The 24,032-nt window shown below is 42.2% G+C and overlaps 2 protein-coding genes and 2 non-coding genes across 7 annotated transcripts; 3 read left to right on the top strand and 1 right to left on the bottom strand.

Annotated features, from left to right (window-relative positions):
• The first annotated feature begins 9,811 nt into the window (after positions 1-9,811).
• Positions 9,812-15,749, top strand: rps5 (ribosomal protein S5). The gene is made up of 6 exons (XM_066724732.1): positions 9,812-9,920; positions 12,028-12,133; positions 14,341-14,550; positions 14,701-14,829; positions 15,294-15,392; positions 15,612-15,749. The coding sequence occupies exons 2-6, from the start codon at positions 12,029-12,031 to the stop codon at positions 15,678-15,680; spliced, it is 612 nt and encodes a 203-aa protein (XP_066580829.1). The 5' UTR covers positions 9,812-9,920; position 12,028; the 3' UTR covers positions 15,681-15,749.
• On the top strand, positions 13,847-13,979 carry LOC136711163 (small nucleolar RNA SNORA3/SNORA45 family). Its single transcript, XR_010804716.1, has one exon. It is a non-coding gene; the product is annotated as a small nucleolar RNA SNORA3/SNORA45 family (small nucleolar RNA).
• Positions 14,869-15,001, top strand: LOC136711162 (small nucleolar RNA SNORA3/SNORA45 family). Its single transcript, XR_010804715.1, has one exon. It is a non-coding gene; the product is annotated as a small nucleolar RNA SNORA3/SNORA45 family (small nucleolar RNA).
• A 784-nt stretch (positions 15,750-16,533) lies between the features above and the next one.
• Positions 16,534-21,834, bottom strand: LOC136772043 (uncharacterized). Of its 4 annotated transcripts, none has more exons than XM_066724728.1 (6): positions 21,661-21,834; positions 20,869-21,071; positions 20,212-20,349; positions 18,786-19,115; positions 18,379-18,684; positions 16,534-17,335 (listed from the first exon to the last, which is right to left on the bottom strand). In XM_066724728.1, the coding sequence occupies exons 3-6, from the start codon at positions 20,276-20,278 to the stop codon at positions 17,133-17,135; spliced, it is 906 nt and encodes a 301-aa protein (XP_066580825.1). In that variant the 5' UTR covers positions 20,279-20,349; positions 20,869-21,071; positions 21,661-21,834; the 3' UTR covers positions 16,534-17,132. The 4 variants fall into 4 exon arrangements, with proteins under 4 accessions (XP_066580825.1, XP_066580826.1, XP_066580828.1 ...); XM_066724729.1 differs by having other exon boundaries at positions 20,869-21,021; XM_066724731.1 differs by lacking the exon at positions 20,212-20,349.
• Positions 21,835-24,032: the final 2,198 nt, after the last annotated feature.

Below are 24,032 nucleotides of genomic sequence, written 5' to 3'. Positions count from 1 at the left end.
TTAGGCCCCTTAGTGCCAATTGGGCATCGTTTAAATGCCACGGCCTACCTGAGCATTGTTTCTGACCACGTCCATCCCTTTATGACCACCATGTACCCATCCTCTGATGGCTACTTCCAGCAGGATAATGCACCATGTCACAAAGGTCGAATCATTTCAAATTGGTTTCTTGAACATGACAATGAGTTCACTGTACTAAACTGGCCCCCACAGTCACCAGATCTCAACCCAATAGAGCATCTTTGGGATGTGGTGGAACGGGAGCTTCGTGCCCTGGATGTGCATCCCACAAATCTCCATCAACTGCAAGATGCTATCCTATCAATATGGGCCAACATTTCTAAAGAATGCTTTCAGCACCTTGTTAAATCAATGCCACGTAGAATTAAGGCAGTTCTGAAGGAGAGGGGGTCAAACACAGTATTAGTATGGTGTTCCTAATAATCCTTTAGGTGAGTGTATATATAGCTCTGGAAAAAATTAAGAGACCACTTAGCATTGATTTCTGAATTTGGAGTGGTCTTCCAGAGCTGTATATATATTGATATAGCCTGCCTAATACATATACACATATGTGTGTTCTATGGCTCTACAATACTGTAAGTGAATGCACTCATGGTTACAAATGCTCAAGTGGAGATCGTATAACGATGGGGGTGAACTGACGTTTGGGGACAGATTGTCACGGGGCAAATTGACAGGGACGAATTGACGTGCTCCCCCTGTGCCCAGTGTTTTTTTTCCATTACCTTTACGTTAACATTAAGTCATCGTGTGGGTAACTGACACGCAGGAGCGACCACACACCGGCACCACTGTGACAGGACGCTGCCTGTCACGGCACGGCTGCTGCTGACGCTCACTGATGAGGTGCTCATGTGCCGCAGCTGTGTTGTCCTCTCCTTCGCAAACTGGCTGCGGACTCACGGCTGCAGGCAATGAGCACCGTGGCGATTGTGATGTCAGCGGCAGCTGTGCCTTGTCTATTTAATCCCTCTCCTTTCCAGTCAGAGGCAGCTAACCCGCTGAGAAGGAGGACTGCCACTACAACCCCTAACTGCCCGGAGCACCCTGTTTGTGTAGACATATGTGTGCATGTTTTGCTTTGTTTTGCTTTGCTTTGGCATTTACAACCACACCGAAGGGTTACAGTCCTCTTAGCTTTGCCCCATAGGGTGCAAACACCTCTGCTGAGCTGCTGGTGAGCCTGTGGGTGGAGTGACACAGGTCACCCTGGTCACCATACTGGCCGGTGTGTGATTGTCACCTACCTGCAAGACAATGTTTGAATTGGCTATCCCTGCTGCGGCTATTATAATATATATACACTGATATTGTATCAGCAGTATATACCTATTATAAGATCTATGTGTCTGTGTCTGTCTGTCTCAGTGCTCTCTCTGTGTCTGTGTCTCTGTCTGTCTCAGTGCTCTCTCTGTGTCTCTGTCTGTCTGTCTCAGTGTTCTCTCTCTGTGTCTGTCTGTCTGTCTCAGTGCTCTCTCTGTGTCTCTGTCTGTCTGTCTCAGTGTTCTCTCTCTGTGTCTGTCTGTCTGTCTCAGTGCTCTCTCTGTGTCTCTGTCTGTCTGTCTCAGTGTTCTCTTTCTGTGTCTGTCTGTCTCAGTGCTATCTCTCTGTGTCTGTCTGTCTCAGTGTTCTCTCTCTGTGTCTGTCTGTCTGTCTCAGTGCTCTCTCTGTGTCTCTGTCTGTCTGTCTCAGTGTTCTCTTTCTGTGTCTGTCTGTCTCAGTGCTATCTCTCTGTGTCTGTCTGTCTCAGTGCTCTCTCTGTGTCTATGTCTCTGTCTGTCTGTCTCAGTGCTCTCTCTGTGTCTCTGTCTGTCTGTCTCAGTGTTCTCTTTCTGTGTCTGTCTGTCTCAGTGCTATCTCTCTGTGTCTGTCTGTCTCAGTGCTCTCTCTGTGTCTATGTCTCTGTCTGTCTGTCTCAGTGCTCTCTCTGTGTCTCTGTCTGTCTGTCTCAGTGTTCTCTCTCTGTGTCTGTCTGTCTGTCTCAGTGCTCTCTCTGTGTCTCTGTCTGTCTGTCTCAGTGTTCTCTTTCTGTCTGTCTGTCTCAGTGCTATCTCTCTGTGTCTGTCTGTCTCAGTGCTCTCTCTGTGTCTATGTCTCTGTCTGTCTGTCTCAGTGCTCTCTGTGTCTGTCTGTCTCAGTGTTCTCTCTCCGTGTCTGTGTTTGTCTCAGTGCTCTCTCTCTGTGTCTGTGTCTGTCTGTCTCAGTGCTCTCTGTGTCTGTGTCTGTCTCAGTGTTCTCTGTGTCTGTCTCAGTGCTCTCTCTCTGTGTCTGTGTCTGTGTTCTCTCTCTGTGTCTGTGCATCTCTGTCAGTGTGGTGCTCTTCAGTATTAATCTGTGTCTCCTGGGCTGACCGCCTCTCTGCCTCACACCAAATGCAAATCTTCTGTATGTTTGCAATGAGCTCCGGTCAGTGCAGATCCAGGGGACACTGCAGTGGAACAGGTATTTCCATAGAGAGAGGAGAGAGTGATCACATGGTGCTGCCTCCCTGAAGATCTAATGCTGCCACAACGTTGTCGCAACCTATGGGTGTTAGCTGGGTAGCCAAGGTCATGATAGAGCTATGAGATTAGCCTACAGGACCTACACTTGTCTGTATACAGTGCACCTCCACTACTTACAGTTTGAATTGGCTCTCCCTGCTGCTGCTATTATAATATATATACGCTGATATTGTGTCAGCAATATATACCTATTACAAGATCTATGTGGGATTTACATATGAGAGCTGTTGGATTTTTCTGTTTCAGATGTCTAAAAAAGTGAACTTACTATATTCAAGGTTTGTTTTTCTTCATACATTTTACTGGTTTACATAAACAAAAAAAACTGTTCTACTTTTAACTTCTACTTTGCACACACTGCACAATGGAGCCGCTGGGTCTGACCAGGCACACCACGCCCTGGCAGCTCCCGTCTCCTGCTCACAGTGCAGCTCGAGGGCTTTACTCTCCCTATTTCCTTGTGCAGAGACGAGACAGAAAACAGCATGGAAATTATGCAAAGACTGAAGCGTCTTCCCGGTTTTGGTTCAACACAAAACACCATTGTACTCCACTGTGGCTGTGGCTGTGATTTATACCCTGTCAGTATCAATAAGGCTGTTATCAATGACACTTATTAGACTGAGACTTCCTAATATCCAGGCACTGGAGAGACAGGGAGTGGCTGGGAGCAGCTCTGGACTAAATTACTAAACAGTGTAGGAGCTGTTATTAAAGTTCTTATTCAAGAGCTGATTTTGTAACAAAGTTTATAATTGGATAAAAGTACATATGTTTTGATATTATTTTGTACTTTAGATGACAACATTTGAGTATACCTCTTATATTCATATTTTTCCCCTTTTATACATTATGTAGATAATTCTTTAAAGAAAATATCTGTTTCATTTGTCTTTTGTAATGTGCAAGATTCAGAAAACATCAGACTTTGTCAAGGCCAATACTTTCAGGTGTTTGCACAGTTGAATGTCTCAGCTCATTTTTCACAATGGGAGCTAAGAATCTAACCATCAGCTTAGATATTGAAATTTGGCATGTATTAGGAAAACTAGGAGAAACATTTAAAAAATACATTACTCCTTATACATGTTTTTCTTCAAAAGGAATGGGAATGTACAAAAGTAATGGGAAATCATGATGTATCATAAATTGCAAATCCTTACCTGCTTAGAATGTCACTTAATTTAACTTTGTCCAGTCTGGTTCTGCGTGTCTCTGGCTCAGTTGCTCTCTCTCTCTGTCTGTTTGTGTGATGCTCTGCAATATTAATCTGTGTGTCTCCAGGGCTGACCGCGTCTCTGCCTGGAACTACATGCAAATCTATTCTCTGTTTGCAATGAGATCCGGTCAGCGCAGCTCCAGAGGAGACTGCAGTGGAACAGTGATTTCCATAGAGAGTGGAGAGAGTGATCACATGGTGCTGCCTCTCCCTGAGTCCCTCCTCACACCCTCAGTGGGGGGATACTGACAGGCAGGGGTCTGCAGTCCTGGGCCTGGAGAGACACAGTACAGCACAGTGAACAAGCGCTGTGAGTTGTCCGTCAAAAAAAGCAGCCAATGAAAAGAGGGGTCCTAATCATTTAACCCAATGGCCAAATTTAACCCAAAGGATAGCCTCCCTGGATTCCCTCTCCCTCCATTAGTCCAGCTGCAATGTTGTGGTTGTTCTTCAGCGACTCAAAAGCGGTTCACCTGCTGATGATTTAAAAAACAAATCCAAAAACAAGCAATGCCAACCTTTTCAGCATTTGTCCAATTTCAGAAAAACACAGATGGGAGAGTTTATCAGGATTCAATATTCCTTCTAACTTGTGCGTCGCCAATTGAATGTGTTAAGTGTTATTAATGCTACCTTAGGGTCCCTTTACTTTAAGGAGAATCCAACGTCACATTATGAATACATTGTGCGGGATATTGTAACTCAGTCTCAAAATTGTCTCCATCACAGAACAGCACCTGCTCCCTCGTCTGAGTGCTGTGAAATGGAAACGTCTGAACTTCGTGGTGTGTTTGAAATTGGGTTTGCCCCCATCATTATACGGTCTCCATTTGAGCATTTGTAGCCATGAGTGCATTCACTTATTGTAGAGCCACAGAACACCAATGTGTATATATACACTCACCTAAAGGATTATTAGAAACACCTGTTCAATTTCTCATTAATGCAATTATCTAACCAACCAATCATATGGCAGTTGCTTCAATGCATTTAGGGGTGTGGTCCTGGTCAAGACAATCTCCTGAACTACAAACTGAATGTCTGAATGGGAAAGAAAGGTGATTTAAGCAATTTTGAGCGTGGCATGGTTGTTGGTGCCAGACGGGCCGGTCTGAGTATTTCACAATCTGCTCAGTTACTGGGATTACACGCACAACCATTTCTAGGGTTTACAAAGAATGGTGTGAAAAGGGAAAAACATCCACTATGCGGCAGTCCTGTGGGCAAAAATGCCTTGTTGATGCTAGAGGTCAGAGGAGAATGGGCCGACTGATTCAAGCTGATAGAAGAGCAACTTTGACTGAAATAACCACTCGTTACAACCGAGGTATGCAGCAAAGCATTTGTGAAGCCACAACACGTACAACCTTGAGGCGGATGGGCTACAACAGCAGAAGACCCCACCGGGTACCACTCATCTCCACTACAAATAGGAAAAAGAGGCTACAATTTGCACAAGCTCACCAAAATTGGACAGTTGAAGACTGGAAAAATGTTGCCTGGTCTGATGAGTCTCGATTTCTGTTGAGACATTCAGATGGTAGAGTCAGAATTTGGCGTAAACAGAATGAGAGCATGGATCCATCATGCCTTGTTACCACTGTGCAGGCTGGTGGTGGTGGTGTAATGGTGTGGGGGATGTTTTCTTGGCACACTTTAGGCCCCTTAGTGCCAATTGGGCATCGTTTAAATGCCACGGCCTACCTGAGCATTGTTTCTGACCATGTCCATCCCTTTATGACCACCATGTACCCATCCTCTGATGGCTACTTCCAGCAGGATAATGCACCATGTCACAAAGGTCCAATCATTTCAAATTGGTTTCTTGAACATGACAATGAGTTCACTGTACTAAACTGGCCCCCACAGTCACCAGATCTCAACCCAATAGAGCATCTTTGGGATGTGGTGGAACGGGAGCTTCGTGCCCTGGATGTGCATCCCACAAATCTCCATCAACTGCAAGATGCTATCCTATCAATATGGGCCAACATTTCTAAAGAATGCTTTCAGCACCTTGTTGAATCAATGCCACGTAGAATTAAGGCAGTTCTGAAGGCGAAAGGGGGTCAAACACAGTATTAGTATGGTGTTCCTAATAATCCTTTAGGTGAGTGTATAACAAATAGCTACGTGACGCAGAGTACACCCATGGGTTTCTTACCTAGCCCTTCTCCATACTGACAGGAAACTGAGGGGAAACAGAAACAGAGCCAGGCAAGACAAAACAAAACACCACTATAACAGTCTTCACACACTAAACCGCACAGGTATGTATGGGTGATGGGGCCTTCTGTGATTGGCCAGCGACAGAGGATGGGGGGAACCAATGAGGACAGGTAACATGCCCCCTCTTCAGCAGCACATCCCCACACCCATAAGAGCTCTTCAGCAGCAAATAGCACCTAAAAGAGAACTACAGACAAAGCAAAGACAAACGGCAAAACACAGATTCACAAGAGAACAGGGACATAACACTCCCACCCATAAAGCGCAACCCTATATGGTTTGTAAGACCAGTCACATCTTTAAACTTTACACAATCATAAACCGTATAAAACCATAACAAAACAATGTGACCACTAAGGATCATCAGTCAAAAAAAACATACATATACATTTTAGACTGGAACACTACAAAATACAAAAGCAGACCTAAACACAAGAGCCATCAGCCATCACATTCTCTGAACCTTTCTTATGGATGATTTGTAAATTAACACCTTGAACCATCAAGGCCCAATGCATAAGGCAGTGATTATGGTTGTACATCCTATATATATATATATATATATATATATATATATATATATATATATATATAGCTCTGGAAAAAATTAAGAGACAACTTAGCATTGATTTCTGAAGTTGGAGTGGTCTTCCAGAGCTGTATATATATTGATATAGCCTGCCTAATACATATACACATATGTGTGTTCTACGGCTCTACAATACTGTAAGTGAATGCACTCATGGTTACAAATGCTCAAGTGGAGATTGTATAACGATGGGGGCGAATTGACGTTTGGGGACAGATTGTCGAGGGGCAAATTGACAGGGACGAATTGACGTGCTCCCTCTGTGCCTAGTGTATTTTTTTCCATTACCTTTAAGTTAACATTAAGTCATTGTGTGGGTCATCTGTGTTCTAACTGACACCCAACTATGTTCTAACTGCTGTCTGTCACGGCATGGCTGCTGCTGACGCTCGCTGATTAGGTGCTCACGGCTGCGGGCAATGAGCACCGTGGCGACTGTGACGTCAGCGGAAGCTGTGCCTTCTCTATTCAATCCCTCTCTTTCCCCGACGGAGGCAGCTAACCCGCTGAGTAGGAGGACTGACACTACAACTCCTAACTGCCCGGAGCACCCTGTTTGTGTAGACATATGTGTGCTTGCTTTGCTTTGTTTTTCCCTTCTTGTGTTCCCCTACTGGTCCAATCTAATCCTCAATAAAGCCCGGAAACCACCGGAACCCGAGACACTCCAGGGGACACTGCAGTGGAACAGGTATTTCCATAGAGAGAGGAGAGAGTGATCACATGGTGCTGCCTCCCTGAGGATCTAATGCTGCCACAACGTTGTCGCAACCTATGGGTGTTAGCTGGGTAGCCAAGGTCATGATAGAGATATGAGATTAGCCTACAGGACCTACACTTGTCTGTATACAGTGCACCTCCACTACTTAGTCAATAGTGTCATCATATGTATTCAGGTTTATTTTAAAGAAATTAAGCGGGGGTAACAACCAAAATAATCGTAATACCAAAAGCTGTGTGATTTCTGGGTCTGCATCAATACGTATACTTGAAATCGAGCTCTTCAAGGATAAAAAAACGAAAAAGAAAAAAAGCTAGCTAGGTTAAGCTTTAATCAGTGCTTTGAAGCGCAACCCCGCAAAGCAATTTTTTCTGTTATTAAATTAACTTAAAATTAAATTAAAACATAGTGAAACTTCATAAATGCATATCTTACGAGGCATTCTAAATTAAACTGTCTGAATCTCATGATCTCTCCTATATTGAGCGTTTTATACACGAGTATCCCACTATGCATCCGGTTACAGGCATGACCCGGCCACTCTCACATGCGTTTATATTCACAAGCTGGGCTCCTGCCCGCTGGCCGCTCACTGTATGTAAAGCCTGCGCTGACCCTCCCATCCGCAGTTCGCTGGATTGTATTGAGTTCAGCTGCAACTGGGAGCCAGTCACTCAGTGGACCGCATCACGAAAACACTTTGCCGAGTCTGCGCAGCCTTTCCGCAGACTCTGCGACGACACTGTCCAAGTACCGTCTTCGTGAACTCAGTCGGAGCAGACGTCAGCAGGCGACGCATCCACAGGCTGCAAAGTCTGCACCGCCGCGCAGCTGCTCAAGAGGGACTGCGCAGGAGCAGCCGCGTCTGCACAACGACAAAGCAGCGCTGAGTGACAGAGACGTGTTTAGTCAGAGACAGAGACGCGCAGGGCAGCGCCAGTCAGAGTGAATCACCCTGAGTCATGGCATGAAGGATCTTATTCATTTCATGCTAGATAAGTACAACAGAAATATCATATTTTAAAGCTCGTCAGTTCAACAATAAAAGAATATGCATGTTAAATGGTGTACGTATACATTATAACCTAATTTCCACTTATTATGTTGCACACATACAATACATACAAGATATTGTACATGTGTATTTCTGTGAATGCACAGGTTTAATGTAGATTCGGAACCAGTGCATATATAATATTGTACACACACACACAAAATATGTTGTAGTTAATTTGATCAGTATGTGAGTATTTAACCCGTAAGTGTCCCAACAATGAGTAGGAATAAAGATGTCTACTAATTAAAGACTATTAACGGATGGTAAAGCGACTTCATCTGATATGAACTGATTAAATGGCCCATTTTCTGATTACAGTGTAAAGTATGAAGCTGGTGCAGCACGAAGGGAACTGATCGCATGAACTTCTGTGAACAGACTGACTGCAGCTCCAGAGCCGGAGCTGTACCGCTCCGTCTGCGCAGACTGTGACGTCACACGCAGACTCGTCTGCAACTCACTGAAATAGCGCCCTGCGCGCACGACGCCACAAAGCTTTAGACTAAGCACTTATTTCAAAGTTATTTATTGTGTATATTTATTGCCTCATAGATTTAAGTTAAATATGTATGTCAAAGTTAAATGTTTAGTTTGCAAAGCCCATATTTAGGATTTAGCTAGATATTTATTCAAACGATAATTATTTATTTTTCAGCATTTAGCATTTATTTAAGCTAAATCTGGAACAAAACAAAAAAACACAACAAGTTAAATCTGTGAACAAACACACTCGAAAAGTGGGCGCTGTTTTACATATCGGTGTGACAGGCGCCGGGTCCGACCCTGCTGCCTGTGCATTACACCCGTTATTTCCTTCATAATAATTCAGACCAGCGTCGTATTACATCTTTAGTCCTGATAACACGTATTCACCCACTTGGACTTTTCCACATTTCATTGTGTTACAACATGAAATCAGAATGGATTTAACCAGCAGTTTTTGCCACTGATCAACATAGAAATATCCATAATGTCAAAGTGAAAAATACAAATTAATTGCAAATACAAAACAAAATGTGCTGATAACAGGAATGTATCTGAAGTACTGTGCATTGCTACATTTTTCCATTTAAGCTCAATACCAAAGGACATTATCACATTAACTCCTGTGATAAAGTGTCCCAACATTTCATAGGACATTTTCATAAGACTACTACTACTACTACTATTATTATTATTATTATTATTATTATTATTATTATTATTATTATTATTATTATTATTATTATTTCTTGGCAGATGCCCTTATCCAGGGCGACTTACAGTTACAACATAAGTGCAAAACAAAAATAGTTAAGTAAAGGCATCAATCATTACAAATTCAATTTATATAAAATGATTATTATTATTGTTCAGTTGCTTTGACAGAATGAATACCATACTTTAATGTGAATAAACTTCAAGATTTACGTATTTAATATTAATGTCTTCATATTCACCGCATTTCTGAACGACTTCCGCTCTGAGCGCTCAGTAACCGGAAGCCGCGGGGGCCGCCGGGAGCATATCGTCGCCGCCCCGCCTCGCCGCGGCCCTTTTTCCTGCTGGAGAAGCGTGGAGACACAACGTGGATCCGAGTGAGTGCTCCATATTTACTATGAAATACACACATTTCTCCCGAAAGATGCCGGGGAGACCCGTTTAAAACCCCACACAACCGAGTTTCTGCGGTTTGTTGATGTCCTGACCTCGGCCGGTTGGTTTTAATGAGTTTTACGTCGCTGTGTGGCGCGATGGTGGACGGATGGTTCTGTACTGAGGCCGTCAGGGCTGATTTCTGTGCTGAGGACAAGTGAAGGCCCACACAGGCGTTTTTCTCCACTTATGATTGTTATTCATGTTCAAATTGACCACGTTTCATGAAATGCAGAAGGACTGGGCGGTGGTGATGGGTTATAGTATTGCACTAGAGCGGTAGTCTTTGAGGCCTAGTTCTCATTCACGCCGCCTAAGCGCAGCTGTGCAGCCGCGGCCTCTGCCGGTCCGGTGAAGCGGCACCGCGGGGTCTGCGGCGTGTCGTGATGCCCAGGCTCGGCTCCCTCTGGGTTTACGTGTTTTTTTGCACCAATAAGATACCGTTGTAACCGGGGGTGAGCAGTGCAGATGCGCGCAACGGACCCGCTGGCACTAGTTTATATTTTAGGTTTAAAGTGCACTACAGACGTGAAAACACTTCCCATTATGAAGAGCCGATATTATAATTAAATGAACAGTAACGCACTAAAGTACAAGTTCAGCCTCTTCTCAATCCTAGTGTCCAGCCGTGAGGTGGCGAAACGAGTTGCATTCATTTCCAGAACTATAACCTGGGTGTCAATGGCTGTGTGTTTAATACGCGTTATTTAGATCATGTGTCCAATCGAGAGGAGGCCATTCGCCCCATCGTGCTCGTTTGGTGTGCATTAATATCTAAGTGATCAAGGATCCTATCCAGTCTTACTTTAAATGTTCACACATGTTCAGCATCTACCACATCGCTGGGGAGTTTGTTCAGACTGTGACTCGATCATTTCAGGATGCTTTCTGTCCAAAGGCTGCGTATAAAGCAATCTGTGCAAAATGCGCTTATCAGGAAGCGAATAGGTACCGTTGCTGTTGGCAAGCGGGACTTCCAGTATTAAACTGAATACATGCTTTTCATCCATCTATATTCAACGATGCAATGCCTTCCCCTCATTTGTAATTGCCGATGTCGGTGTGGAGTTATCTTCCGTTTCTTTTGGTTTTATCAGTCTGTGTTGTCAATCAATTGTGTTCTGGTCTCTGTGGTTTTGCACTTATTTAAACAGCAAATACACATAATCGGTAACTTAAGTAAATCATATTAAACCGCTCATCACGTGTAAAAAATAATTGTAGGAGAAATGAGATCACACTGGATTTTAAACCATTTTTTGTGATTTAATCTTAATTCTACATATGCACTCTATACACATGTACACAATTTGTACGTATAGTTTAGTGAACAATGCGCCAAATGAATTGCGAAATAAAACGTTTCAAATAGGAGTGAGTGCTTTTCGTTACAGCTGCCCTCCAGGGGGCAGTAAGGAGCCCATACTGTGCGTTGCTTTCAGGCCGGACGCTGGATGTTTGTTTGCTTTTAGTCAGAAAATACTTTCAAAGTAACAATCTTTTTTTAAGGAATGCACTTCGTTTTGCGCAGAATCAGGCGATTTCTTGGATTCAAATGATCACGCAGTTCTGTCCCTGCATACGTGATGGCGATCCTGAAAGAGGCAAAAGGAGTTGAAGCGTCTCCAATGGAAAACAAACACAACTGCACAATCTGTACAAACGAGTTCCCTAATAGGAGATTTAAAAGACTTTTTAAATGATGAATGCATTAAATTGGCAATAACTCATTACAATGGCAATCTAAATATCAACAGTCTTGGCTCTTGTTACAGTAAGGTACACAGTGGACCTGGTTGTATGGATACAGTAGAGACTAGAGCTGCAGTACAGCCCTGCATACCCCGTGACTGTTGTATAAGCAGGCCCTGGTGTCTTGATCAGCAGCAAGACCTGTTCAGTTAAAGTTCACCTTGCCTCGAAGACAATGCAGGTATCTGGGAGTGTCAGTCCGTTTTAAAAAATCGGCATGTGTGTGCTGTACTAACACTGGTGTAACTGTAATCTGGTTCTGTACTGACCTCTCCCTCCTTGTCCCCCCCCGTGCAGGATGACTGAGTGGGAGACCGCCCCAGCTGTGGCTGAGACCCCAGAGATCAAGCTCTTCGGGAAGTGGAGCACCGACGATGTCCAGATCAACGACATCTCCCTGCAGGTACTGACCACTGCTGTGTACATGCTGTCCAGCCTAGAGGACGCTGCAACATGTATGTAAGCTTAGCGCACTTATCGCTATACCAGGTTTAGTATTGCAATGCTAAATTCTGGAAACAATACTCTATACCAAAACGATACCCCAACAAAAACGTTTAAAGGCACAGAATAGGCTTTGTGATTTTTTTCTCCCCTGCTATCTTCAAACATTGAACAATATGCTGATAACTAGGTAGAAAAAACAAAATCACTGTAAAGCAACAACTTTTTCAATACTGGTATATCATTTCTCTCAAGCAGCTCATTTGTTACAGAACAGCAGCATCATTTTTTCAGGGAATTACACATTATAATTGAATACGAAATACAATCTTCATTGGTGTTCAGTTATCTTATTTTAATCTGACCGAACTGATCAACTATTTATCCATATTTGGAATAGTCAACCCACCAAGAAAATAAACATGACCAGGGAATAAAATTAACACCTGCCAAATGCAGGTAGATTTAGCCAGTGTCTGGTAAATGTCAGTTTTACCTTTGGTAGGTAGCCAACAAGTGTGCGGGAACTCAACTTTTAGTTGAATGGCTCGGTTGGTATCTTTCAACATATGAATCAATTTGTTGTCGTGGTGTTGGTATTTTAGTTGATTTGGCAAACTGCAATATGTTTTTTTTAAATGTATGGCATCTGGACAGTCTTCGGTGCAGGAGGATATGTTTCATGGCAGAGTGGCTGTCTGAGTGTTGAGTGTGGTTTGGAGAGGAAGAGTCAATCGTTTAGTCAAGTAGATTGTATAACTTAGCTAGCTAGATAGGTCTTATACATCTTGTATTTTGCTGTTGTTACCGGTAAACATTGCCACAAGGATGCTAATGTTCTAAACTGCAATTGAATGAAAATGTCTAAAAAATGAAAAAACGTATTGCTAGGTCAATTACTGTTGTAATTACAAAATATTCCTTTATAAAACAAATAGTCACAACCTTTATAGTTCATTTGAAGTTGTGACAATAAAATGTGCTGATGTCGGGACAGTAATACGAGAGTCTGAGAAGAGGTGCGTGAGAGATGACAGGTCTTCCGTTATGCCATTTCCATATGGCTTTTAATGTATTTTTACATTGATATTTAACAAAGTTGTTGTGTCAAATAAGTATTCATCAGTTACAAGGTATTAATTTATTGGTAAACGATTTGTGTTATAGACTGCGGAAGAGAAACGTGCGGTTTGCATCGTGTCTTTGCTGGCGTGCATGGTATTGACCAATGGAAAGGACGTTCCTGTCTGTCATCATTCATAGAGATATATTTTTGACTGTGACTCATTGAATATATAGCCAATCCAATGAAATCCTTTTAATTATGTACAGAGACCCAGAGAAGGGAGTAGCACTGAATAGTATGAAGAGCAATAATGTCACCATATAACACCTTTCCTCATGTGTTAGTCGTTATACAGATCCCCATTAGCTGCCATGTTATTTCTGTGATTGATTAATTTGAAAACGATGCTCCCGCATACTCTCTACTAGCAAGTGTTATAATTCAATAGAATGCAATGTTTTGATCAAAGACCTTATAACACTTGCAAGTAAAAACTGTGTGGGAGCTTGTTTTTTCTGTCCAGATACTTTTCCCTCATACACACCTGCCTAGTCTATACAGGTGTGCAATTAGCTACTTCACTGCATTGTCTGTCTGTCCATCCTGATCGAGACTAGAGTCACGCCCTGGCACTCTCCGTTGTCCTGGTGTGCTAGAGTCCTCGTAGAGCATCCCTCACTGCTTATTCATTGGCTGCTGCCGCCCCGTGGCCCAGCCAATCACCAGCTCTGAGACACTCGCAGTGTTGAGTTCAGGGTCCTGTCACTGTCTCTGTGCAGTTGAACTGTACTGTAGTGACCAGTTAGTCTGTAATTTCCCTCTCCCTGCTTTGCATTTTGCATGACACATGTGAAATGTGAATGTGAATCTCGAAACTACATAATACCATCTAATCTCTCATCAAAGAGCAGGAGTGGACAATAGGTGGCATTCCATTACCAGGCCTTAGTCATGATGCCAGGAGCTATTCTTACACTGAACCTGTTGTGACAGGTTTGGATTTCCGTTTTCATTTTCTCTCACGCACTCTGCGGAACCAGAAAAATGTATGACGTATTTTTAAGAACAGGTTTGTAATTACCCTCTCTCTCTCCTGTCAGGACTACATCGCAGTGAAGGAGAAGTATGCGAAGTACCTCCCTCACTCCGGGGGGCGCTACGCCGCCAAGCGCTTCCGCAAGGCGCAGTGCCCCATCGTGGAGCGGCTCACCAACTCCATGATGATGCACGGCCGCAACAACGGCAAGAAGCTCATGACCGTGCGCATCGTCAAGCACGCCTTCGAGATCATCCACCTGCTGACCGGGGAGGTAATACACCGTAACACACTGCCACACTAACACTGAGAGATGCACACCTGCTCACTGGGAAGGTTGCATTCTCTACAGTACAGTATTAACCCCTGTCCGTCTCTCTCAGTGCAGTGTGCATTATTAACCCCCTGTCTCTTTGTGTATCAGAACCCCCTGCAGGTGCTGGTGAACGCCATCATTAACAGCGGCCCCCGGGAGGACTCCACCCGTATCGGCCGCGCCGGCACCGTGAGGAGACAGGCTGTGGACGTCTCGCCCCTGCGCAGGGTCAACCAGGTCAGCCAGCACAGCATCTCTGTCCATTCATCCATCCCAAGCGAGACTAGAGTCACGCCCCGACACCCTCCGTTGTCCTGGTGTGCTAGAGTCCTCGCAGAGCATCCCTCGCTGCTTATTCATTGGCTGCTGCCGCCCCATGGCCCAGCCAATCACCAGCTCTGAGACACTCACTAATGGTGTCTAAATCATTAGTCTCCCTTCAAGGGTGATGGGGCATTTTTCTGTTCTTCCTAAATCTCTGGAACTCGATTCCCACAGAAATCAGGAATTCAAATGCCGTGTTTTACACAACAACACATCCAGTAACACTCGGTAACGAATACGCTAAATATTGACCAGCATTGTAATAGTTTTTAGGATTTTAAGGTGCGGTGAGTAATGCCCCAATTCAGCAATTGTTTGCAGTCTTTGTGTGTGAATATATTGTATAAATACTGTTAACCCTGCCCCCCCTTCCACAGGCGATCTGGCTGCTCTGCACTGGTGCTAGAGAGGCGGCCTTCAGGAACATCAAGACCATCGCAGAGTGTCTGGCTGACGAGCTCATCAACGCTGCCAAGGTGAGGCGGGTGCCAGAGATCTATACACATGATCTATATGCACTGCTATATCTATATCAGTCTTTTTATCTATGCATCTCATTAGGTCTAGTGGCTTTGTGACCATTTTGTTTTTGTAATTCTTATTATATAATGTAATGCTGAGCTGTTTAAGTGTTTTTACAATGCTCTAGTGTAACAGTGCTTTTACTGTGCCTTAACTTTCTCTCTCCCTCTCAGGGCTCCTCTAACTCCTACGCCATCAAGAAGAAGGACGAGCTGGAGAGAGTGGCCAAGTCCAACCGTTAAGGTGCTGGGTGGCCGGCGGAGCTCTCCTGTCTGTTGTGTTCAGAGTAATAAACTGTTTCAGAAAAAACACCACTGCCTGCTGGGGGCTTTATTTGAGCTGGGTGAGTGAGTGACTGGCATTGTGTGAGGACACGTGTAGGTTTTACTTCATTTTCTTTCCTCACACTCGGCTTTGTCTGATTCCAGGGCGATTGCACAGGTAGCTCTGCAGTGTAACGTTATTTAATGCTGCAGAACATTTCGTGTCCAAGATGTAAATCTTCAGTTTGGGAGGTTCTTCTCCCTCTTATCTATCTTGCCAGTCTTTTCAGCACAGAGAGGTTTTATTAAATCTAGTGGTTTTCCTTTGTGGCGGGTGAAGTGACCACAGAGCCTCACAGCACGATTAGAGACACTTGCTTACACAGGAGAAGAGTCCTGCTAAAACCGTAATCATAAAACAGTCAAAGCTGCTTGTGGCCAAAGTGTGAAACAGGCACATGTTTACATACTCGGTAAAATCACTTAAATTAGTTCAAATAAATTCTGATGGCAACATAGTCCTCCCTAAATGGGATATGACCAGAAAAGCTGAAAGTGGAAGTTAGGTAAATGGTAAAGTTAATTTTGTTCAAAATATATCCAAAAACAGATTCATTTTCAACTGAAGATGTGAAGTCAATTATATTTTGAATAGGTATATATATATATATATATATATTTTTTTTTTTCTTTCTTTTCCCAGAAATCTGCTAGTTTGTCCAGGGGAATTTGTTTCCTTCAATGGAAAATATAAAATAAGGGCCTGTTCACACTGGAGGTTTTTTCATATTCAGTTTATTTGGAGAAGAATTAACAAGTTTCGATTGGCAAACCAAACCGATACCAGTGGAAAAGGTGGTCTCTGGCAAAATAACATTTCAATTATTTTGAAAAACTTGAATGTGAGACAAGAAGGTCTGTTCTTTTGCAACCGTGAAACTAACCCCATTTCACCCAGCAGTAAATAACATGTAGTTTTGGCTATACAGTACCAGCACGTTAAGATAAAGATACATAAGCATAAGCATTTTATTTATGAACCATAACGTCCGTGATCTTAACACAAGCGGAGTAATGGGCTAGATTCATCAAGGGTATTTCTCTAATTTGTTTCCTAAACCAACAATAACACTCGCTTGCAAAATATTGGAGACTGACGTGATGTGTGAGTTAGTTGACAGGTCTGTTTATTGAGCTGCTCTGATGTCATTTCTGTACGTCTCCTACTAGAAAGGTATTTTTACAGCCTAATGTTAATTTTATAGAACAGAAGTTTTAAAATAAGAGTAATTTTTTTGCACATTGTATTTTGTATTTAATGGATGTCAAATTTTTAATGGGTGGTGGCTTACTTTGATTAGTGGTGGACAACAGATGTGGAATTATTGGTCGCTAGAGGGTACAGGTCCAGAGTCGAGTGTCTCCCATGTGTTACACTGTTTCCAGCATCGTGCATCTTTCACTCTGTGTGGCAAGTTGAGTGACGTTACCGTCCTCGGGTTTCTTGGGGTTTGAACAAATATGTTGTGTCTTCCTCTTCAGCAGGATAAAAATGACAGACAGCACAGATATCATCACTGCTACAGTGGCAACAGCTCCAAGACCCCAGATCTTACTGGCCAGCTTATCGGGAGCTGCAGTGGAACACAAAACAGCATTTTTATTGATCTGGCATAATACTAATCATAGTAATGAGATGAAAGAGGAGGAGCGTCGGTGGTGGCCAGGCTATGTCCCCCTGCAGTGCAAAAAAATCAACCCCCCATTTGTTTAGTGTGCTGGAGTTGCGTGGCTTTGACTGCAGAGCAACACTGAGACTTCAGTTACCCTAACACTTCAGAGTTGTTCTTTTACACTAATGTAGAGTAACTGTTTCTCTATGTATTTATATTTGGGCTGTCAATCGATTAAAATATTTAATCACGATTAATCGCATGATTGTCAACTCGTGATTAATCGCACATTTTTATCTGTACTAAATGTACCATAAATTAATACTTTTCAAGTTTTTAATACTCTAATTAACATGGGCATGTACAAATATGCATGCTTTATGCAAATCTATGTTATTATTAGTGAAAATATGCTCAACATAGAGCATGAAGATGACGTTTCAAAGGTCATAGATGTTTTTCAAAGAACTTCATGTCATGTTCATGTCTATTAGACACATGAAAAAAATAACCAGGTTCCCATTACTTCTCTTTGCACTGAGCTGTAAATTATCTAGTGTGCTCTACCTTTGGCGAGGGGGAGGAGAGCTCTCTGCATCAGTTGTATGCTTCATCATCAAGTGATATTTTAAACTCGACGTGCTGCGGTGATAATTCACATCGACAATAAATGCAGACAACTTTTGCCTTGTCGACAGAACCATCAGACATCGTTTTCTATTTGAATTTTCTGTTCAGAAGACCTTTTTCTTTCTCCATTTTTTGCTGTATTCTTTCCTGTCTTATGGCTCGCTATGGCTGCATCTCCATTTCTCCAACTACAGGCTAGGCTACAGGTCAAAATGCGCGCTGCATTAACTGCGCGTTAATAAAATTAGTGCCATTAAAATGAATTTGCGTTAATGCGTTATTAACACATTAAGTTTGACAGCCCTAATTTATATATAGAGATGCACATCAGTGTGTGTAAATAAAGGGTTGCACATATCAATATCTTTCCTCACCCTCCACAGACACAGAGACAGTGCTGATGGCCCGTTTGGTCCTGGCGTCCCTCACTGTGTACTGGCCCTGGTCAGCATGGGTCACACTGTGCAGAATCAGAGTGTCATCCTGCACCGACACTCTCCTGTCCTCTTGGCCGGGCTTGGTCTGGCTCTTGGCTGGTCCTGCGACTTGCCTTACCACCCTACGCACTCGCCTCTGTGGGAACAGCACGGTGCCCTGGAACAGCAGCTCCACTGGCTCCCGAGTGTAGAGGTGCAGAGAGAGGTCCTTGCCAGACAACACACTGATGTTCTCACTGCGGCCTGAGGAGGGCGGCAAGAAGAGTTTAAATTGAGTGATTTTTTTTTTTTTTAATAAATATATAAAATTATAAATAATAATTAGAAGAAAGCAGTGAATTTACCTGTGACGGTGAGACGAACATCTCCAACAAACTTCATCCGACCTCCTCCATTCTCATAAAAGCACTCGTAGATGTCTTCATCAGAGATGGTGACGTTGTGAATGGTCAGAGTGAAGTCCCCCTGTGAGATCTTCTCTCTGGAGACCTTGGCTCTGCCCTCAAAGCCTGGGCCGGGGTAGTCTCGCCGATGCAGTGAATCCATCACTGATTTGTCTGGAGTTTTCCACTGGATGTGCAGTCTGTCCTCGGGGATCCCAGCAGCAGCAGCTCCATCACAGGGCAGAGAGATAAAGTCCCCCACCAACACTGACACTGACACTGACACAGGAGCTGAGGACCCAGGGAGACAGACAGAGAGAGACTGTGTAAACACACTTTGGAAAAACTTCTGTAAACTTGCCATACCATTAAAGCTTATTGTGAATTTGAGAGAGAGTGAAACTGAGACAACCCCTAAACTAGACAGAATTACATAAACACACAATGGCAGAGAGAGAGAGGGTTTAGAGAGCGAGCACAGCTAGGCAGAAGCTTATTATTTTTGATCTGTTAGAAGATACTTAACCAGGGTCACTTAGACAAGTAAAACATATAAAACACTGAATAGACAAATAGAGAGAGAAAGTTACCAAACAACAACTTCTTAACACCAATATACAATGCAAAATACACAACATGATCACATCAGAGCTGCAACATTTCACTGTTCATTTTCAAAACATAACCCCAGGGTAGCCCAGGCCATCCCGTCAATTTGTCATGCAATTTTCATCACCAGCAATAATTAATCGCCAATAACTTAAATCACTGATACAAAACTTATGATCAAGTTATATAAGATATCACTAAAGCAGTGCTAGAAAATAATACCGCTTTAATTAATAACAGATAAAGTACCACTTGCAAATGACATAAAACCCCAATAGAGCTATGACCATTTAGCCAATGAATGCGCAGACTTTCCGCAGATTCTGTGCAAAATTACTACATTTTGCTTGTGGCATCCTTGTTAACACATAGCCTTCAAGTTTGAAAACAGGTCAGCCTGAGGGGGTAGATGGTATTTGTTGAGGAGTTAGCGTGGTGTTAGTTTGAAGTGCCGGAGAGGGTGAGGTGGAGCCATCATAACAATGTACTGAAACATAACAAAAATAATAAAAATATGTCTATATAGGGGGTAGAAAACGTAATTTCCTTTATTCCTATTCTGTTTAATTAGCTATGAAGAACCTATGAGCAGCAGCCATAGCCAGCTATGTGAAGGGATTGTTTATGGTAAGGTAGCAGTAACAGGAAGAGGAACAATGATTCCCGTCAGTCACGTATAAAACTGGTTATACAACTTGTGTATATTTCCCATAAGGAAGAAGAAAGAAACCAAAGTTTTGCCACACATGTGAGAATAAAGGGACTTGGATCTGCTTACCCAGCCAGCACTGCCTGATCTGCAGGAGCACAAAGATGCAGACAGAGGGAAAGTGTGTGGGAGTCATGTGGTTGATGTGGTGCAGATGGAGGTGTGATGTGGGGCTGTGGGGTCCAGCAGTTGGTGGGGGACCTGAAACTAAAATGATCGGATTAGCAGGGTTGCCAGAATGGATTCTGATACAGTAAACATCTATTTTCTGATTGAATTGTAAATCACTGATGTGTTATGAAGACTCGCTGTCCCCTCCTCCCACAGAGCCGCTCTTTTCAACCCTGGCATGACTGCTGGGGTCGACTGGGAGATGCGCGGTGTTGGGTGAGGGTCTGCACCAAACATAACTCATTTAGACCAAAAATACAAAACTGGAAAAAATGATATCCAATCTTTACTGGTTCGCCGTTTCTCAAGGTCACAGACGTGTTGTATCCACAACCTACAAAACGCGTCCATTAAATCTGCGCACAAACACACAACTGACGTATTGTTTCTCAACTGGCAAACTCCCATATAATATGCACTCTACGGTGTATTAACAATAAAGCAATTTCGGTTATATCTTCAGAAATGATGTGTTATACATGACACACATATAGACGCCCACAAGCAGACAGAAACGCACAAACACATTTTGTTTTACAAGACTCAAGCACTTACCTGTGTGGCTCTGACTCTTTTATTCACATGAAGAATAATACAGGAAAGCAGGTGTTGCCCGCAGATAATACAATCGGAGGAGTTGCCAACTGTCAATCATTTGTACCCAGCCAATCAGACACAGCCAATCGCTATTAACTTCTAAAAGTGTCCCTGGAGAAGAAGGAAGAGGAGAGACGGGCGCTGGCAGTAAAGGTGCTCCTCTGAACCCCCCATAGCGAATTTAAAACGAGGAAATTGAGTATTAACAGTAGCGGCAATAGCACCCTTATAAAGAAATTATGAGACTATGAGTAAACTTAAGAGGTAGTGTAACACCACCCTTCCTCTGCAAATATTTTGTATTTACAAACTAAATCTATAATATAACACCAGGTGTGTTCTTCTATTTCTCACTTTGTAACTTAATCCTATTCTTCTGATTATTACTTTCTTAATAAAATGTATTTTGTTGGTGTGCACTGTGGGTCAGAGCAGACACATTAAGTCACAGGTTTACACATAGTAAGACATAGTGAGACATTAACAACACCCCACTAACCTACTCAGTGCACTGCAATCCCCAATAAGCCTAAACATTGGAGGAGCGATTGCCTTGAGAATTATTTATTTATACTGCTTATAATCTGAAACTGCCCCATGCCATAATTTCTGAATTTTAAGTAAAGCTCCCTCAAGCTGACTTTCAATAACACCAGAAAGCTAAACAAACACATGAGCTCCCTTTACAATCAGTATTTTACACTTGAAATGAAAACAAAGATGTATGCAAATAATAAAATACAAAATCACCTGTCTCTGTATTTCACTCCGTCCGGAATTAGGCTTCCTCAGAAGCAGAGCGTCACCATCAATGAGCTCATTGAAATTTCCTTTAAAATCCTTTTAAGAAAACAGTGTCGTCATGCCGAATTACTTCCATTATTCATATTTGTTTCTGTCAAACCCGTGTAGAAACATTTCCGTAAACTTGATTAATCTTAGATGCCACAGCCCCTTAATCCGCGCATGCGTGGCACCGAGTGTACCTGGGGCACGTTGAATGAAAGACGCAGATACAGCTCACACACTGAACAACATTTATTACAACACGCTTTCAAAATCCCCTTGTTTACACATTGCAGATTATCCCGGTGGCAGTTTGAAGCATGTATATTATCCCGTTAGAAACAAAACAAGAAATGTATTTTTGTGCTAATGTTTTTAATCAGAATACAATTTGCTTAAAACAATATTTAAGTAAATACAAAATATAGCCATTGTTTTATCTCTCATACTATTGTTTTCTAAGGCATTGACAACACGTGAGTCAATAAACGTGTTTTTACAAAACAATGTTCAATGTTTTTGTGTAACTGTGGTGTACAGCATAAATTGCTGACAATCATTTAACTTTTGGTACTTTATTATTTAAGTGTTGAGGTGCTTTTCCTGCGTTTCAATTCCTAAACTTAAGTTAACAAAGAAGAAAAAGAAAGTTACATCTAGTAATACTACTAACTAGGCCAACAGGGTCTCTGAAGCAGCTCTAGTATCACAAGCAGCACCAGTGAGGCTCAGACAGGTGGGAGGTGGTTACTGTTCAGTGGGACTAAAAGCTCAGTCGCAATCATATTTATTTACCCAATTGTTCTTATAGTTTGTACAATACAGTATTCACACCATTTTTAAAGAGCTTTTTTAATAATCACTTTAATCCTCCCGAAATATCGACTGGCAAGAGATGAATATATAAGACAGGGTGTCACTCCAGCACTGTTAGATGCCGACCTTTAATGAACCCCAAGCGAAGATGTCTTACAGTAACTGGTATCAGAAATGCAACACAAACAGCAGAGCAATATTATTGAATATGTATGTGGAGCAGTAAATTAAAGTACACTATAGATGTAGTTAAAAGCATTAAATACCAACCAGTTGTGACAATTGTAATTTGTTTTCCGACTGTGCCACCCCCAAAAAAAATACATCTAGCTGCATAACGCCCCTGTAATCCACGTTATCTATTTACAGCAATAACACAACACGACTGTGTAAAATGAAAGGTGTAACTTATTAACTTAATTCATATGTAAACTGTAATTAATATTATAGACGTTACCGAGATTATTGTTGTGCCGGCACCACTTAAAAACGTTTGCGGGAGGGAGTGGTTAAATTATCGACTGAACAGGATGTATTAAAGTTAAAGATATATATTAGAAACGTCACCTGCTGCCCGCCCTATTGAAAATATAGTTAACAACAAAAAAAGGACGTGAAGCAGTTTATTGGTCATAATGCCTGGCCACATGAAGAGGAGGCATCGGACCCAGAGTTTTGGCCCCCGCAGCGGCTCCATGGGGCCGGTAAAGAGCGGGCTGATCAGTGGGATATCGCTTCTGCTGTGGATCTGTAAGTGCACGCTGAATTAGTTACTTATATAGTCAGTTTAAACAGAGTCTCAACTGTCTGTCTCTGATTATTTGAAAGTGTTTCTGTGTCAGAGAGCAGAGACAGCAGGGGGACATTGGCCCCCAGGGGACCCAGAACTCACATTAAGAGTAGGCTTTTGTCAACTATAATTTTGATCAAGCTTTAATTAACGATTAATGTCAAATAACTTAATACACACAACAATGGTGCAATAACACTACACTCTTAGAACAAATGTGTTAAGGACAACACATGTTATAATTAACACAAGCTGTGTGTAGGAATATTAGCACAAATAATGTGTTCTTTAATTAACACATTTATGGGTTAGTTTTACTCAGAAGATGTGTTGCTTTGTGTAGGAATATTAGCACAAATTATGTGTTATTTAATGAACACTGTAATATGTTAGTTTTACTCAACATTTTGGCTTATTAAAGCTAAACAAAATATTAATTAAGAAAGGAAACTATGTGGTTAATGAAAACAGAGAAACCTTAATATAAATTGTTACTATTGCAAACATGTAGCAGATGTCTTTGTCTTGTTAAGTAATTTATTCAGTACAAAACACAATTGCAATCAAACAACAAGACGTAGTACAGTATATAAAATGCAATCGTTTAAATTCATTTTACTTATTTACCCTAAAGATGCTTTTCTGAAAATTAGTTATATCATGTCAAATAATGCATAATACAATAATTTGTATAACCAGTTATATACAGCGTATTATGCATTAAACATAT

Source organism: Amia ocellicauda, chromosome 15 (assembly GCF_036373705.1).
Source record: "Amia ocellicauda isolate fAmiCal2 chromosome 15, fAmiCal2.hap1, whole genome shotgun sequence".
Taxonomy (NCBI): Eukaryota; Metazoa; Chordata; class Actinopteri; order Amiiformes; family Amiidae; genus Amia; species Amia ocellicauda.
Note: the sequence above shows the minus strand (reverse complement) of the source record. Positions and strands in the feature narration are given on the sequence as shown.

Bases quoted from the DNA above. Each gene is read 5' to 3' on its own strand.
- rps5 (XM_066724732.1), top strand. From the start codon at position 12,029: ATGACTGAGTGGGAGACCGCCCCAGCTGTGGCTGAGACCCCAGAGATC. The intron at 14,551-14,700 runs GTAATACACCGT...TTTGTGTATCAG, and splicing joins TCCACCTGCTGACCGGGGAG to AACCCCCTGCAGGTGCTGGT. The intron at 15,393-15,611 runs GTGAGGCGGGTG...TCTCCCTCTCAG, and splicing joins AGCTCATCAACGCTGCCAAG to GGCTCCTCTAACTCCTACGC.
- LOC136772043 (XM_066724728.1), bottom strand. From the start codon at position 20,278: ATGACTCCCACACACTTTCCCTCTGTCTGCATCTTTGTGCTCCTGCAG. The intron at 19,116-20,211 runs GTAAGCAGATCC...CTGGGTCCTCAG, and splicing joins GATCAGGCAGTGCTGGCTGG to CTCCTGTGTCAGTGTCAGTG. The intron at 18,685-18,785 runs GTAAATTCACTG...CGCCCTCCTCAG, and splicing joins TGTTCGTCTCACCGTCACAG to GCCGCAGTGAGAACATCAGT.